This window comes from Triturus cristatus, chromosome 5_2 (assembly GCF_964204655.1).
Source record: "Triturus cristatus chromosome 5_2, aTriCri1.1, whole genome shotgun sequence".
Lineage (NCBI taxonomy): Eukaryota > Metazoa > Chordata > Amphibia > Caudata > Salamandridae > Triturus > Triturus cristatus.
The window spans coordinates 54,152,621-54,170,039 of NC_140588.1; the positions used below are offsets into that span (position 1 = coordinate 54,152,621).

Here is a 17,419-nt window from a genome sequence, read left to right on the forward strand (position 1 = left end):
AAGACAGCTGCCGCTGTTTGGAGTCACCGCGATCCATGGTGCACGAAGTTCAGAGAAATAACAGTGAAGTATTGTGGCCCACAGAAGAAAGAAGTTGCAGCAGAATGCGCACAGTAGCCTACATGGCTCCTGTGCAGGAAACAATACCTCACCTCAGCAGGGGGGGCTAATGTCGTTGTAGGGTATTCAAAATAAGGTGCACGATTGCCCCAGTCTCAAGGTCCTTGTTCCTCACGTTATGTAAGTATTACGGTTTCAGCACAGGCCGATCCAACTCCATGCATGTAGCACAAAGCAAAATGTGAGCTATCCTGAGCAGTTATGTCGTCTGGGTAGGGGGGTTGTCCAGTTAGGGCCATGTTTGATGGGTCTGAATCATGGGACTCCGCTCCCAATAGCAAGCAGTAGGCCTAATACAGGCCCTATTTCATGCAGCGCAGGAAAAAAGAATATTAGCAGAAGGGCAGGGGCAGTATCCGCTGGGGGAAGCGCTGGACTCACCCATCCCAGCACGATCGTGTGCAGTTCAGGCGCACCGGCCAGGTATACCTCTCCGGGGGACACGTCGCAGGTCCTCCCCTTCGACCGTCTCTCGATTTTCAGTGCGGCCACTCAGCTTGGCCGCTACCCCGCCTTCAGGCTAACCCGCCACCCCTGTCATCGCGGGGCCTCCGAAGGCCGCGTCAGGCCGTGGCCGGCAAGAGCAGCGCCCTGTCACACAGGCTGATGTTTACACCGTTGCGGGTTCTGGGTCATTTACCGAGTCCTGCCATGACCGCCGGTCTGTGTTATGGCTGTTGGCATTCCGTGGAAGCAGAGTGGAGCTGCATTCTATGTGCGGCGACTCCGGAGCTTCACGTACGTGTAGCCATCTTGGTGCACGGCCCGGCCACCCCCCATGTTTTTAATGTTTAGGTTGAGGTTTTTAGATAGCATCCTAGGGTCAATCACTTGGATACATTGTTGACTGTTACTGGAGTTGCGATCTGATCCATTTTCAAGCTTTGGTGTATTTGGAGTGCCATATGTGTAGTATTAGCAGATAATGTTGAAGGTGAGCTATATAGAATCTGAATCATATTTAGTCCAAGTTGACTTATGTTGTCAAAGCCCCATTACATCATCGCATGGCTTCAGAGTGATTCAGTTTTTGCCTTCATAATAGCCATTCTGCTATATAAAAGTCAAACTGAGAGATCTGAACCCCAACTTGTTTTACTGTGGACCACAATACATTTGATCGTCACAGACGATTTAGTGCTCTACCTGCCTTTATGCATTTTCCTAAAGCTCTTTATAATGTCCACTTCATCCAAGTCAGTTTCTGACAGTTGTGACTGTCTTTCTGAGATCTCATCAGTTAAGATAAACCAATCATGTGAAAAGTTGATGTAAGGCGAGCTATATTAATTTTTTATTTAATTAAACCAATTATGAATTCTGCATCCAAGAGAATTTATAACACAAGATGGAAAAGCTCCAGGTTAATAATCCTGCATGCCTGTTATCTTTCCCTTTGCCATCTCCTGCATCTCCCACTTTTGGGAGATTCAACGGATACTCTTCCACTGGGGCTTCATACTTATTCAACTAGACAAATAACATTGCTTGACTTTCCTAAATTATACCTCTTGTACGATAAATGTCTTCAGGGGCATTGTACCTAAGTTTGGTAAGTACTCGTTCCATAGAGACTTGTAGACTAACAATTGTTTTTCTACCAGTTTGCTTTAGACCTGGTTTAAACTTGGGCGGTTAGCACACCATTTGTTATTATTAATTACATATGTGTTCCCCTTGTGAAAACCAACAGGAAATGAGGAGATTATGTAAAGTGTTTGGGTGGGACAAGGCTCATGTGGAAGAGTTACACATGTTCAGTGCCTTGTGTACCTGCGTTTTTGAAAAGCAGTTAAGGGTTTTTTATATACGGTAATCTCACCCAGTGACTTTCTTACCACATGTGTTTATTTTAACAGTTTTGGGAAATGGAGAAGGCTTGCTTGAGGTACAGGCTGCCACAAGACTGATGGCCCTGGATTTAAGAGACGAGTCAGATTTAAGCCTTAGGGTATCCTGTGCCTCAGCCAAATTACATGTTATTAGTTACAGAAATACTGATGACAAGTTCACAGGTATATTTGTATTAAAACAGGGCTGTGTCGTGTACATATGGTCACATAGCTATAAAAGAAGCAGTCAAACAGAAAGCTTTGTGGTTCAGTAAATCTATAATTAATACAGTATCAATATGTTAAAGAGGGAATTATCAATCTGGCGACATAATTTAAAATTCATATACGTTTTAACATGTTTTGGAGGAAAATGGGTCTTAGACTGAAAAATAGATGTCTATTTGCCATAGAAATAAGTTAAATAATTGTCAGATGGATAACACAATCATGAATTATGTATTTTCATTCACAGTATGTTTCTAATATGCAGCAGAGTCAAGCACATTGGCACCCTCATTCTCCCGTAAATGCAAGGTAAGCAGTTGTGCTTAAGACAATACAGAGCATATTAGTTTAGTTTCTACCAGAGAAAAATCCACATAAATGTAATTATGGATGAGTTGCGTAACTATGGTCAATTCTATATTTGTTCAGCTTTTATATACCTTTAGTGTGCTGGCTTTGTGTAAATGTTTAACTGGTATGACTAAGCATGCCTGTAACAATGAGATCCTTTAATTGCTTAAGTGAAACTTTGCTCTCTACAATTTGTATATTGTCCAGTTTGCGATAGCACTACAAACCAGGCAATATTTAACCAAGAGGAACAACTAGATGTTTGTACGTCCATTAAAAAACTGTAAGGCGATAGGTTCTGCCCATCAAATCCACCTGTAATTTTCACTTTTTGATCACCTGGCGTTAGACCGTTTAACTGTGGAAGAGCCTTGCAAACTGTGACTCACTCATGGTAAACTCGCAGTAAATGGACTGTGTGTGTTTACCTCCTGTGTTTGCCTTGTAAGATAGGGCCACTGTGATAAAGAAAGTGTATGGGGAACTTGGCTAGTTGTACATGAACAGTAGGTGTACAGAGTATAGGGCAGGTGTCCTAGGTGGAAGGTGACAGCATGTGTCTACAAGGTCACCTGTCAAGTTCCAAAGAAGAGATCATTAGGGTCCATAGGTGGCCTCCATATAAACTGTTTGGAGGCCAAGCAGTTGCCTGAAGGCAGTGGGTGGACTTGACCCAAGTCCATAGACTCTTCTATGTAACCCTGAGGGATGGAGCTAATGCCTGGCAAAGGTAGGGTTGGAGGATACCAGAAGAATGAGTTTGAGATTTCCTAAGGGAGGGTGCATAGGACCTGTTCTCGCAGTGGATAACAAAGATAGGGTTCTAAGTTTCCGAGGGGGTTTTCTCATGGATCCCACTAGGTGTTTTTCAGGGTTGCCTGACAAGGCGACCCCAGCCTCCAGACAATGACATTGTGGTGGTGAGTCAAGGACTGGATTCTGGTGTCCCAGCCGGGACCCAGACCAAAGGTGCTTCTCCACAAGGGGGTACAAATTGTTCTGAGTGGACTGTTCTTCTTTTAGGGAAGACTATTTTCCCAAACGGGTGGTGGCAGCTAAAGACCCCAGCATTAGTGCTGGGGGTGAGGTTCAAAGACATCTACATCTCCAGGATATAAATGCCCGAATTGAGAGAGAGCACAGGGTTGAGTAATCCCCAGAGGGAGACTAGTCAGTGGCCTAGGAGATGGGGCTTAGACCGATCTTTTGTGAATGCATTCATCCTAAGGCATTGGACTCTTGCCAACGAGAGTGTGGTGGAGGTAGTGTTGCATGAGCCACGGCAAGGGTAGGCCTAGTTCTACTTAGCCCATGCAGGTGCTCAGTCTCCTAGATGCATTCATCCTAGAACCAGAAGGGTTCATAATACAGTCTGGGTTCCCTTTAGGGAGAGGGGTCTTGCTGACTGGGTAATGTAAGGGGTCTTGGTGGCTAATGGCCAGCGTAAGGTATCTAGGACAGTGGACAGCTGGCGAGAGGGATGTCTGGTCAGAACCCCTTGTCTCTTGTTATCGCTGACTAGGTGAAGAATACCAATGTGCAGTGGCTAATTCTTCACTGTAAGAATAAGCTGGCAACGGGATGTAATGTGTTCTGCTCATCAAAGCTATCTGGATTGTCTGCTTTTTCAACTCCTCGTTTTGACTATTTCTGTAGGTGAGCCTCTTAACTGGCGAATCACCCCTGGTAATCTCATGGTAAATGGACTGCACTTGTTTACTGCTAGTGTCCACCTTTTAAGGCTATGTACTGTGATGCAGCAAGGGTAAGGGAAACTTGGCTGGTTACACATGAACATGTGTGAGGGCTGCCCTTGAGAGATTCCTGTTGTGTGCAGCCCTGTAACTGCACACAGGTAGCCTGGCACAGAGAAAATGCTGCAAGATTGGATATTGACCTGGGGTAGGCCTCATAATGTTAGTGTACACTCATGGGGAAAATCAATGTGGTTTAGTGTCTTGTCTGCAATAACACTCTATTATACACCTATGGGGAAGACTTCCTTAGAGTGCAGCTTGGCTTCCTTTTGGCCTACAGAGACCAGTGGCATTTCAAACTGGGGTGGAATCTGAATGCCAAACCCAAATATTAGAGTTCCAAGAAGATGGCTGTACAGCTTATGGGTCACCCAGGATTGTCATTTCTCTGGTTGAGCTCAGGTGCAGAGTCCAGGCCTTTTGTGACCTTCATGTTCCAAGTTAGTTACATTTCTCTCCAGCAGCAGGAACCAAGACCTCTCCACACAATTAGAGTAATTAGCTGTGCTTCACTCATCTCCTTAGGAGAACAGGGGTGGGGATGAAGGATCTGCATCAATCAACTGTCACACTGTACGAGGGATGGGCCAGCCAAAACCCACTTATCAAAGGAGGGAGCCCAGACCTCTGAAGCCATCACAGGAGGGGGGGTTACCTTTGAGCATTTGGTGGGAAAGGCCCTGGCAGTGATGTGAGCCAGGGATGGAGCTGAGGCCCCCAGACCAGATGTGACTAGTGACTCCTCGTTGATGCCATTTTTAAATGTCCCAGCTGGCTGTGCAGGATGGTTGGGGCAGGATAGGCCAGAGGTGCCTCGATTCTTCAACCTTCTGCCTTCAAAGGTATTGCGCAACGGGTGGGGGGGGGGGGGCTCTCTTGGTTGTGACTTTATGCTTGACACTCAGACTGGAGGCGACAGCCATGGACAGCTGGAAGGAGGAACACCTTGATGCACATCTAAGATAAGGACTCTGCCTGCAGTTGACTCTAGGACCAGTGGGGCTATCCTTAGGACCAGTGAAGCTGTTCCTCTTACAGCTCCTGAGGACTAGTTGGAGAAAGACTGGGCTGCTGCGCCAAGGAGGATAGAAGCTGCAGAGGACATTCAGAAGAGTCAGTGGGAGCTGCTCCCTGACAGTGTTGCCACTTTAGCGGCCAGGAAGCCTGTGGAAAGGACTCCAGGTTGATAGAGCTTGTCACCAAGAGAAAAGCAAGCGCAAGAGCTCCCAAATCGTCCCAGCGGGGTCCAATTTAACGCATTTGGAAGATTGGCGACCTTTGACTGAATGGAGTACATGAGGCTAAGCTGCCACATCAGAGTATACCCCCGGGGTGGACCAGGGCTTGGCGCATGATAGTACTTTTTAAAATTCTCCAGGGAGTTGGCGTGCATGGGTCCCCCTGGCCAGACTGTCCCTATAGCCCAGGGATGTAATCCCCCAGGGGTACTTACAAAGAGGGGGCCAGAACCTCATCTCACCCCCACATGTCAGAGATGATTGGGGAGTGCCATCACACACCCTCCAGTAGCAGAGGGCCTGTCCCGCTCCATGTGCTAGTGTCTGGGGGGGAGTGGACACCCACCACACCAATAAAGAAGAGCCTGACCACAGGAACAGGCAGGGAAGGAGGTGCTGCCGGCATCTGCGGCTGCACATGTAGGTGCGGGCCGCACAGGATATGGTGGGGCAACCACGGATGGGCTCCCTGTGCTGCCCCCAACTGAGGAAAAAAAAAGTGCAGTGCAAGGTTGTGCAACAACAGAAACAAAAGGAAGTAAAGGCAGTCGCTCTCCCAGTAGAGCCGCTCATCAAATGTGTGCTTCTGGATGAGCGCCCCATGATGACCTGCGGGCTTGAAACTGCCAAAACCTTTTCTGCTGTTTGTGGTGGCCCAAGGAAAGTCGCACCACCAACGCCAAAAAGAGTGCAGAGGAGTTGCAGTGATGTCACAACTCACCCCCCCTGACCCTTGGAGCTTTCAAGAAAGTACTGACCATAAGTTTACAGGGTCCCCAAAAGAAAGACTAATTCAGGATTTTCTTTAGGTTTTCAAGCTCTCCCCAGGCAGGAGAACGTGCTGTACAGCTGGGAGTGCAGCACCCGATAGAGCCAAGTCTATGGTTGCAACTATTGTGGCGCGAAGGATTCCAAAAAAAGTCCATGTTGTCAAGCGTCCTCAAGGAGCTTAGTCAGTGGTTGGATGTTATGTAATCAGAATGTGATGCCCTCTGGGTTCTGTTATTATGATTGTGGTATCATAATTTCAACGTATATAAAAAGCACATACACAAAGTTTAAAAAAAATGCTTTATTGATATTTTTTCCAAATATTTTTATTGACTGCTTTTTAGTTGCAATATTGTGATCTGATCATCAGTGGTACTCCTAACGCACAATTCCAGTGCTACAACATCAAAGATAGGGGATCCTCAGGATAATATGTCACAATCTATTAGCAACAGGCTATATTGACAATATCAATAGCCCCTGCTTGGGTTACATCATTGCGCAGGGGTAAGCAGGCCATGAATACAATAAGTAATGAACCATAAACAATTAAACATTGCAAGATCTCATTACTTCCCAATCAGCTATCCATAATGTGTGGGCATTCCCATCATCACCCCACCATGCCAGAAGAAAATGCTTTATTGATATAATGTTAACTGATTAGATCGCACAAGTGCACAAGCTTTATTAACCTTAATAAGTGGATCTACACGTGGTTATTACTGATTATTGCATTTACTCCTAAAATGATGATGTTTTGACATTTGGGTTGTTGATCTTCAACCTTTGACCAAGACACTATACTTTCCGGATTTGTTTATACAACCCTTTAGGGGGTAAGAGGAGATTACGCAATGACATCTATGGTATTCTCCATTTGCCTAATTTAGATATGTAATTGCTGTGTAGTATTTAGTAGTGAGTGTATAATAAATATACTTTTCATTTTTCAATTGAAAAACACAGCCTGATCAACAATTTATTGACTGTAATTACTGAGTGTCAACGAATGGTGGTTACTAGCCAGCTCCACCTCCCTTGAGTATGTCTTAGACTGCCTTGCTCCACTACCCTTAGAGTCAAGCGCTACAATGGGGTGTTTGGTTCCCAGTGGAGGACGAATGTAGAACCATTACTTGTTCAGCCCACACAGATAATGGTCCGTTTCCTTACAAACACAAAAGGCAAATTTATCCACCATGAGAAAAGACGCAAAGGCCTATTTTTAACTTAACAAGTCTGTCAATTTTCTAATTAAAACTAATTGAGAGACATCACATATGTTAATCACTTGTACTCATTAAGCTTGATCAATGTAGATTTCCTAAACCATCAAGAGAAATTTACCTACTCAAGAAGGCATTTGAACTTGAACTGAGATCACAAACCATGATTAAGGAGAGATTCTGAGCTTGCGACCTATGTTTTTAAGAGCATACTTTACAAATTATTTGGGGTAGTTATTAATGGAAGCTAAGTTTAGTTAATTGTGATTTCTTATAAAATCAGTTTCTTCCCTATAATCAAGAAACAACAAATTGTAACCTACAATCATGAATAGGCATTGTCTTACAATTAACAAGGATTAGTAACCTCAAACTTTTCATCTCAAAGTGTGCTCTTTAAGAGTTTGATTCTCTTATTGAAGGGCATAACCTACATACATATCCATTAACTTAGTGCAAGGTGTATTACAAAACAAAATTGGGTATGCTGAGGGTTTATCCTGATGAACATACATTTCTCTCTCATTACATATCACAGAAAGCAAGAGATGAAAGACTAATACTCTCTGTAAAAACAGAAGTCAGTCACCTGTATGTTATTCAGCCATTAATTTTCATGCGGCGGTTGTGTTAATTTGTGTAATTGTGTTAGTTGGTTCCAAAACACTTTAACGTTATACTCTCAACCTCGTCTTATACATTAAATAGAACACCAGGTGTGAGAAAACATCATACTGTGATAGAAAAGATAGACCATAAACAATATCCATTAGCCTTGCTAGTAATTGAGCATGAGTAAGTTGGAGGAAAAATGGGAATGGCAGACTTGGCTTCAGTAAAACATGTATAAATCTTGAGGAAAGTGCAGCAATGGGTACACAGTTAATTCTGTACAATTGTTATCCCTAAGAAAATGCTGCTTTGTCATATATTGTTTGTTTTTAAACTACATGGTATGTAAACCCGATATTAACCCCATCTCAAGCGAGATATTTGCATGTTTATTGCTTGGCTCAGGGACCTGGGACTTAAGCAGAAAGCAGTCTTGGAAATCATAAGCGTTCATAACCTCATGAACCTTCAGTTTTCTTTTCTCCCATCAACATTTTTGATAGTAATGTGGCTGCAGCAGTAACACCCATGTGACAATTAATGTTATTGCACTGTTTCAATATATAAAGCATGTTTTTTCAATAAGCCACATCTGACATTTCCGTGTAGGTAAGAGTTGAGAATTCTATGTGCTGATCATTTGACCCCAGGGAGGTGGCCTCTATTGGTACAAACCATTCATCGGCAAATTTCTGCTTTCCCCCAAAATGTTCTTAAGACTATTGGTGGGTTGAACTCACGGAGTTTCACTCCACGCAGTTACCTTAAAACTCAGTTTGCCATACCACCCCTACTCACGAACCTTGATTGAAACAAATATTTGTGTCCATACCTGAATTTCGCTAGTAAAGCAAGTTGCTTTCTGCAGATTGCTGTAATTACATATAATGTATTTCAGTTTCCTATGTTAAAGTTGATATGTAGAGTGGACCATTGGATTATCAGATTATGTGGCATTTTCTGAAAAATGATGGGTGTAGTGGTATTACCACATTATCCACAAACGGCTCCTAGTTTAAGATAAAAGGATCACAAGTTACAGAAAATGACTCCTACTAGGTGCTGAGCAGTCTGACCATTTGCACTGGTTAACTGGGCATCTTTTAGTTGCTGATAGTTCTATTCAAGTGTTAAACTGGTGTTCATGAAGTGATAGTATTTGTGTATTTAAATGATAAAGGAATAAAATAATACTCCTGGAGAATGTGCATAATTATGTCAATGTCACATAATTTGGTCCCCAATAGCCGCATAATTAGTGTCTCCCTTTGTATAACTAAAAAATTGCTGATCAGAGACACACAACCTCAATCTCAGTGGTGGGTCGAATGTTCGTGCGAATCTATCCGAATATCTGTTTTATGAAATTGTTTTAAAACTAATAAGCTTGAAACCATTTTGCTTAAAATGTTATAATAAAATTAATACTTTTTGTAGCAGCCAACTAATATTCATGTAGAGGAGCTGTGATCTCAGTCGGTCGTGTTCTACTGCATGTCTGTGTTTTTTAGTCCATGAGTGTCACTTGAACATAAAATGGCAGCCTATACACTATAGTTAACATGGAAGCACAGTCCTGTTTATATTTTCCTCTGCAGTTCACACTGTCCCACAAATCACATAGATACCTTAGAAGCGTGCATCAGGCTTGCCTTAGTTCTCTATCATTTTCTGTGGTTGAAGGGAACCTTGACACTACTAGACTGAGTTGACAAATTCTGTTTAATTCCCATTTACTCTTCAAACATTTGTTGTTAGCCTCATAGCGCACTACCTTTTAAGTTTAACGGTCACAGAATTAGGTAAAATAACTCTCTTCTGATCAATGAAGACATTCCTAAATGTTCGTATACTCAATAAACGTAAAACGTGATAGATTTTTTTCTCCATATGTGAGATTATGTTAAATGTTTTCAGTGAAAGGGACTGGCTAAGTTTCTCAGTTATTCTTACTTTGTTTCAAATAAAAAAAATAAAAAATACTTGTATATTATCCATAGTTGGCTTTTAGTCTCAAATGGCTATTAATTCCTCTTGAAACGGGCAGGGCATGTAGGAAATGTCACCCCTTTGAAACAGTATGCTAGTCTGGCTACCCAGTTACTTGTGGCAGTATCTACAGTGCCTGTTACTGGGGTGAATAAGCCTTTTATGGGGAACAGGACTGTGTTAAACCTTTTTACTAACTTTTATGAAATGGTCAATAAAAGGCTAGATAATTTTCCAACTCAGAGATATTAACGACTCTGGCCTATTTGCACAGATTTGATTCGAAGAGCTTTACTGGATCTACACATAGAGTTCCCCCTACATACAGTAAAACGATGAACTTTTACTAGAATCTGCTCCTTAATTCTCAAACAGCTAGTCTCAGGCGTTGTCTCTGGATCCTGGCATTTTGAAGGCTGAGACCTTTTGCTCGAATCCCATTTAGCTGTCTTGCGAGGCATCTTTGAAAACATAATACAAATTCATAGATATATACACACAGGCTTAGGTCAGTTTTCTTGGTCTGTTTAGATGTCATTCATACTGTGTTTCTGCCCACTATAGCATACAGCACGGGCAATGATCAGCTAGCATCAGTCATTGCTTGAGTGACTGCATTTTGCCTGATCATGTGCACCAACATCTGAAAAAGAATGATCCTCACTGTCATTCTTTATTTTTAGATTTTGTAATTTTTTGTAATTTTTTGCATTTGAAAAAAGGACAGATTTATTGCCTTTTTCAGTGTGTGCTCTAGGTTGAATTAATTATGCAATTTTTGCTGATGGGGTTAGCATACTGCAGTAGTATGACTGCGTAATATCTCGGGATATAGGAAGAGATTTCAGAAATAATCTCTCCTAATCTTTTTGTATGAGTAGTAAGTTCACAAAAGATTGAAAAGTACGAGACTAATTTTCTTCTGAAAACAGATTCTAAAATTAATCGGAAGTTGGTATTCCAAGAGTAATGAATGGGGCTTTCAGCAAGGCCATATGCATCGGCTACTGTCTTTATCTGTAACATTCGGTTCATAGCCGTTTTAAGGCACGCAATACCACCTCTGCTTTCGCTCATTGACGTCTTGTGCATGTACATTTTGACGACTGATTTGTTAGTGTAGAAATGTAAAGCTGTATAGTCTCTTTCCAAATGCCTATCTTCTAGCGTGGTTCCGCCATGAATGTTGATACAAAGAGTTGAATTCTACAACTGTTCGTTGAAGTGGATAAGCAAGTTACTCACCTGAATGCAGAATCTTCGTTCCTTATGGTTTATGTAGGTTATCAGGAAACTTTCCCTGAACAGATTTGAAATGCGTTGCATAGGGTGTATGTGATTCAGAACGTAGGTAAATGTGATAAGGAAAAGTCACTGTTACTGAAAGAGTGTAGATTACTTGGAGCATTGTACGTGGAAATCATTTTGGCATCCAAAAGACTTGAGGATGTTTAGTTGCAGGCTAGTAATGTTACATTTGTATTTTGGATGGCCTTTTGAGCCAAAGATTATACATAGCATGGGACTTAATCCATGGTTATGGCACACTTTGTGACCTTATTAATCTATATTATGCCTCATTCTAATTCCTAGAGAAACCATGTGACCTATCATTGTTTTAGTTTTCTGACCTAGTACGCTCAATTTTTTGCATTTCCAACTCCAACTCTAACACCATACACTTTAATCCTAACTTCTTTAAATCTAGTACTTGTCTGGAGAAAAATAACATTCAGCTTTGTTTGTGTATTATGGTAATCGCTCAGTGCTGACGGTCAGGGAGTTATTGGCCATTGGTGAAAGCATCATTGTGTTTAGATTAAGTTCAACTAAGTATGGATAAAAAGTTGTTTTATCCCATGAAGTACCACAGAAATGTCCTACTCTAAGCATATGAACGCACAAATCTTTCATTTAAGCTAACGAGAGTAGATCTGTGGAATGAAATTCAATGTGATTTCTTTCCTATCAATCACTATCTGAATTAGGTAGCAATTGGGATTAAGTGAAGGAATTTTAGAAAGGAAAACGGTCAGACCTAGCTAGCCAACAGGCACAAACAAATTTAGACTTGCAAACAATTTCCCTAATGGCTTAAGGCCTCTGTCACATGTACCCACACTTCTCCTGTCCCCACAAAGCTAGGGCTGGTCTCCAATGTTTGAAGTACAATCTACAACAGATTAGAGTCCGAATTCTCTTAGTGAAATGGAAGTGGGGAAAACATTAATTGATCTGGCTATACCATCTGATCCCTCCTAAAAAACATACCCTATTGACCCCTTTAAAGTTTAGAAATGGGAAGATTTTTGACTCTTAAATAGGGGTGATACACAGTATCTCAACTGTTGAGCACAAAGTTTAAACTTGAGATCTGAAGTTACCTTCCCTTATTGTGAAGCATACATTTATACCTCTGTTTACTCCTCGTTAATATTGCTCTCTAACCAAAAAGTTCAAAACCTATTGTCCACATGCTGCTGATATGCAAACACCTACAAAAGGTCCCAGTGAATGGCAATTAGTTCACTTTATTTCAGCGGCACTAGAACAATGCAGCTAACACAAAAGCCATAGTCTTACCCTATACAATATCTTACAAGCATTACATGCCTATGCACAAAAAAAATCATCAAGCCTTGCAACTGAGGGAAGTGTGATTGTAGACCGAGTGATGACCACTTCATCCTAAGTGAGCACTACTCTGTGAACTTGCAACTTTGACCAGGCCCCCATCTGCAGAAGTCTTCCTTGTATCTCTGAGAATGATGGTGCCGTATTGCTCTCGTAAACTTGTAACTGGACATCTATGAATGACGTTGCAAGTATCAGTATAGCACAGAGATCAAGCTTGTACTAATTTTAAAAACATTGATTGCTGGCATGTAGTGGTCACCCTGTTCAACAACCAAAGTACCACAGAATGATTTTAAATGCGCCTGCAATAGTAAGCTGCCTGCAAGGTGCATGCAGTCCACTTCAATGAAGCCATAGTCTACCTAACATAGAATTGCCTGTAGGTATTATGCTGTGGCCAACTGACTATGATCTGGATAATGAACATAAGCAGTGGGCATAACTCGTGTAATTTCATGTAGCGGAATTAACAAACATTCCACAAGACTATGCGAGAAGAGTAATTCTGCATTTAGGGCTAGTTTATTAGCCCATGCCACTGAAAGCACAACCCCAACCCACACTGTCTTTACAGCTGTTCTACACCTATGTTAGTCTAATCTTTGAGTGGGGCATTGTTCCACTGGAAAACTTTTCAGTAGCCAAGTTGAAAAAGTTTTGCCAACTTCACTCAGACAACGTTTCTAAATTTGCCAGATCTTCTTAGGCAAAGGTTTTATCCGTGCCCACCCCTAATATAGTAGTTTACCCACAGCTAGGATGCGATGAACATCTGTTAAGGTACTCGGCCGCGTGTCAGGGCATTCACCAGTGCATACCAAACTCCTAAATGCAATACGCTATTTCAGTTTCCACCACCTTCTCTGACTTCCTGAAAACCAATTCATGTTGTTGAACTATTTTCATATTCTGCATGAACCTGATGCATCCCTCATGCGTGTATTCAAACAATAAACGTAAAGGTGAGTCGTAATGATGAGTGATCAATTGCGTGTACTCCAGACACTTGTTTTTTGCTTATAACCTGAGTATTGTTGATAAAATAGAGTGAACATCTGAGTCATCCAAATGTCATTTTATGTAACCTCTCCACAATTGCCATTGATTCTTTTTACCTTCAACTAATCGGTGAGCTGCTGTTCGGTGGCTGGTTTCTTGATGCTGGTGGACGGCTTGGGAGGTGTCAGGGTGATGGCGATTCAAGCAGTGGTGATGAAAGTGAAGGCGCATTGCTTGACAAATTGCTCTGCTTTTATCCTGTTTTCTTGGAGTTGTGGTTAAAGCTGTTCTGCTGTTGGCCTTGAGGCATTACGTAGTTTGTATTCTAACAAAATAGTTCTGCTGTGTCCATGCATTTAGATGTAGTTAAGGAGGAGCGTTGAGCACCCTGGATTGTTGCCAGCTGTACTAATTTATGTCAGTTTGCATTGGTTCCTAACACGGTTATCCACTCCAGATTTGCAAGCTTTGGGGAAAAAAGCAATGTTTTCACGTTCTCAACCCTCGCATGCTTGAGCACATATAACTAGCATGGCTTGCTACCATTTTCCCTCCACTTCACTGCTTTCTTGTGTGAACCCCCTTGCACTTGAGCATGCAGGCGAGATCTCCACCTACGCGCTTTTAATACGCATCAGTCAAAGCTAATTATCTAATCAATTTTTTGCATGAAATTAACCAGCCTTTTTTCATCCATCTTCACTGCATCTTGTTTGATATTGGTGCATGCTCTTATACACCTTGTAAAAGAAATGTTTGTTTCATTAGTTGTTTTTTGTTTAGCCCCATGTCTCACTAACCATTCCATGTGTAAATGGTGCAGGCCTCCATCTCACGACGACAGGGCACAGTGGAGACCAGCTACGAGTGGTGATGGCAGAAACACACGGTATATCCAAGATCAGAACCAGAAGAATTTAGGAGGGATCCAAAGTGTGCTGTACCAAGATAAACTCATGACAACCCTCTGAAAAACTCTCGCTCCCTAATTTCATCAACCATCAAAAACACTCGTCACCTTCCATAAACCCCTGTCTTCTTCATGGTATGGAAGGATATTATGCAAACGCCATGCTTTAAACTCATCCCTCCATTGGTGCAAGTGCCTTGGTAATATTTGTATGCATTATTGAAAAGAGCTAAATTATGTTTGTATATTAAATATATAGAAAAATGTTTTCAAAATGAGCAAAGTCTTGTTGGATTGAGCTGTCGCGTGAGAACAATCAGTTTAATTTCTAGTTCATGTTCTTAATAAGGTTGTCCGAGGAGCTTCGAATCTAGGCACAAAGCAGTGAATTAGCTGTGTATGTTTTAGTATGCAGCAGTTTACCGCCTCACTCTATTCGTTGTTTCATTGATGGGTCTTATGTATGTACTGTATCAAAGAGCTGCGGCAGGTCCATCACATCTTTCTTTTGACGCACGAGGGTTCAATATGCAGGTCCACATGCAATATTCTAGTTGCAGTTCAGTTGCTCAGACTGCTGCAGCAAAGGGATCATGCTAACTGGGAAATGTGTGCATCTTTTAATGTTTTTAAAAACTTGCAAAGGTTTCGTAGGACCAACACCACAAAGGGTTGAGTGGGGGTGGGGTGGGTTGTGGGTGGAGGGAGAGAGGGAACACTTGAATTTCTGGGGTTTACCTCTTCAGTGCACCTGTAATTGCTAGCCTAATGATTGTATAAGCTGAAAACTGCAGACCCAAAAGTCCAAAGGATCTTTTTGCTGCTATAATACAGAAATGTTTTCAATGATGCCTTAACTGTGGGTGTTTTATGTCAGATTTTTGTTATCTATTATAATTTTAAACATAATGTAGGATGGTCATAGAACCAGGTGTTAACACTACACCTTCCCTATCCAGGAAGTATTTTACCCTCATTTGTGCTCTTATTATAAGCACTTACTGTAAAGGGTATCCCGCACATTTTCCAAAACTGTGCTTGTAGGCATAAGATATACGGTTATCATTTGCTTGCTGCAATTGCATCTTCAAGTTAAATTTGTTGCGCTATTCTTAAATGGATTTTATTTTCACGTTGGCCTTGAAGCTGTGACCGTCGAGGACATATTACAAATGATATACCCTCCGTTAACGTTAATTTAATGTTAAATCAGTTCAACATTTGAATTTACTGTCCTGTATTAAAAGAATGGAAGGGTTTACCTTTATTTCAAAGCAGGATTTGAAAATTGTATATTTCCTGTAAATTATTTTGGTTTACAAATGCTTTTCTTTTGTCATTTGTTTGAATTTTCGTTGTATGTGCTAGGTACAAATAAATATCCTGCTGCTCCCAGTTTTTTATGTCAGTCGTGTTTCTTGTAGTTTGATTTCTAGTCGCTCTAGAGTTCCCAGTTATCTTTCTTGTCTGGTTGTGAATCGGTTTGCTGATCATCAGTGGTGGATCATAGTGGTGGAATGCACACATGAATAAGGGATTGGTGTTTGACAAACAGATCTTCATAATGACATTGCACGACGTCAACCTGGCCCAGGAGGAATATTCTCAAATGAGTGACGTCAACATGTATTTTTACGGACCTTTTTGATCTGGACCGCTATGGAGGAACTGCCAGTTTGTGTCAAAGGTCTTTCAAATAATCGATTCTGCTGCCACAGCATTTTTTTATTATTATGGATTTGCTGTGTTTGCCACATGATCCATCATATCCTGCATAATCTGTAGATTTAAGCAAAAAAATAGTGTCTAGCTCAAACGTTATTGTAAACAAGGCGACTTATTCCTGCACACTGGAAAACCATTCTCAAACGTTGACTAGTCAACTTTCAGTTGCCTATTTCTGTATTTGGGTGTTAAATTGATACTAATAAGACAAAGCTTTTCCCAGTGAGTTTTACCATCTGCACAAAGGACAAACTAATGTGGAAAAATATTCCAAAATGTTCCGCATTAGGCTGGGTCTATTTGCTTTTTCTTGCTACATAACATAGTCAACTCTGCCACATAACTTGGTCCTCCTCTGCCACATAATTCACGTGGCCCTGCAGATAATCCCATGTCGAAAGATAATTACCCTGAGTAACAATGTGTCCTGCCTGTCCAAGACCAATTCGTTTATACTTCCTTAATTGCTCCGTAACATACAAACAAAAGTCAGAATAAAGTGCCTCCCAATGGGCTCCATTTGGATTAGGCCACATCTTCATTGATGAAGTTGTGCATGGTTAAGGTCTATCAGCTATCCGCAAGGCATACTGTTTGTTACCTGTTCTTTAAATGATAAACAGAGTGACGTTTTGCTCCCCTCAGAGGAGCATTACTCCCTTGATTCTAGTGGGTATTTTGTTTATCATTCTTCATTACAGAAAATGGTTCAATTGGAATGCATGTGGGACTATTTTACAACTTAAAGTACACACACTCATAACTTTGTCCCATTCAACTCTTTATCTTCTACGCAGTTCTACACACGTAGCAATACTTATTTGCTTCACTTACCCCAACACTGGCAAAGCCAATAGAGCAGGCATAATGTGAAAAATAACTTTTGTGCATGCAACTCGTGTAAACAATGTTTGTGAATGCTTGTGCTTCCAAGTGTTGACACGTAAAAGCCATAACTCTTGAATTTGCTAATGCTTATTTAGGCTGTAGTGTTCAGAAATGTCTATTGTCCAAGGTACAG

The 17,419-nt window shown here is 41.5% G+C and overlaps 1 protein-coding gene across 1 annotated transcript in view; it reads left to right on the plus strand.

Annotated features, from left to right (window-relative positions):
• Nucleotides 1–16,068, plus strand: part of EPB41L4B (erythrocyte membrane protein band 4.1 like 4B) — a 729,970-nt gene extending 713,902 nt beyond the window's left edge. Inside the window, exons 15-16 of the mRNA XM_085606843.1 lie at nucleotides 2,428–2,489; nucleotides 14,587–16,068. Of these exons, the coding sequence (XP_085462969.1) occupies nucleotides 2,428–2,489; nucleotides 14,587–14,734 (210 nt within the window). The 3' untranslated portion in view covers nucleotides 14,735–16,068. The remainder of the gene's footprint in view (nucleotides 1–2,427; nucleotides 2,490–14,586) is intronic.
• The last annotated feature ends 1,351 nt before the right edge of the window (nucleotides 16,069–17,419 follow it).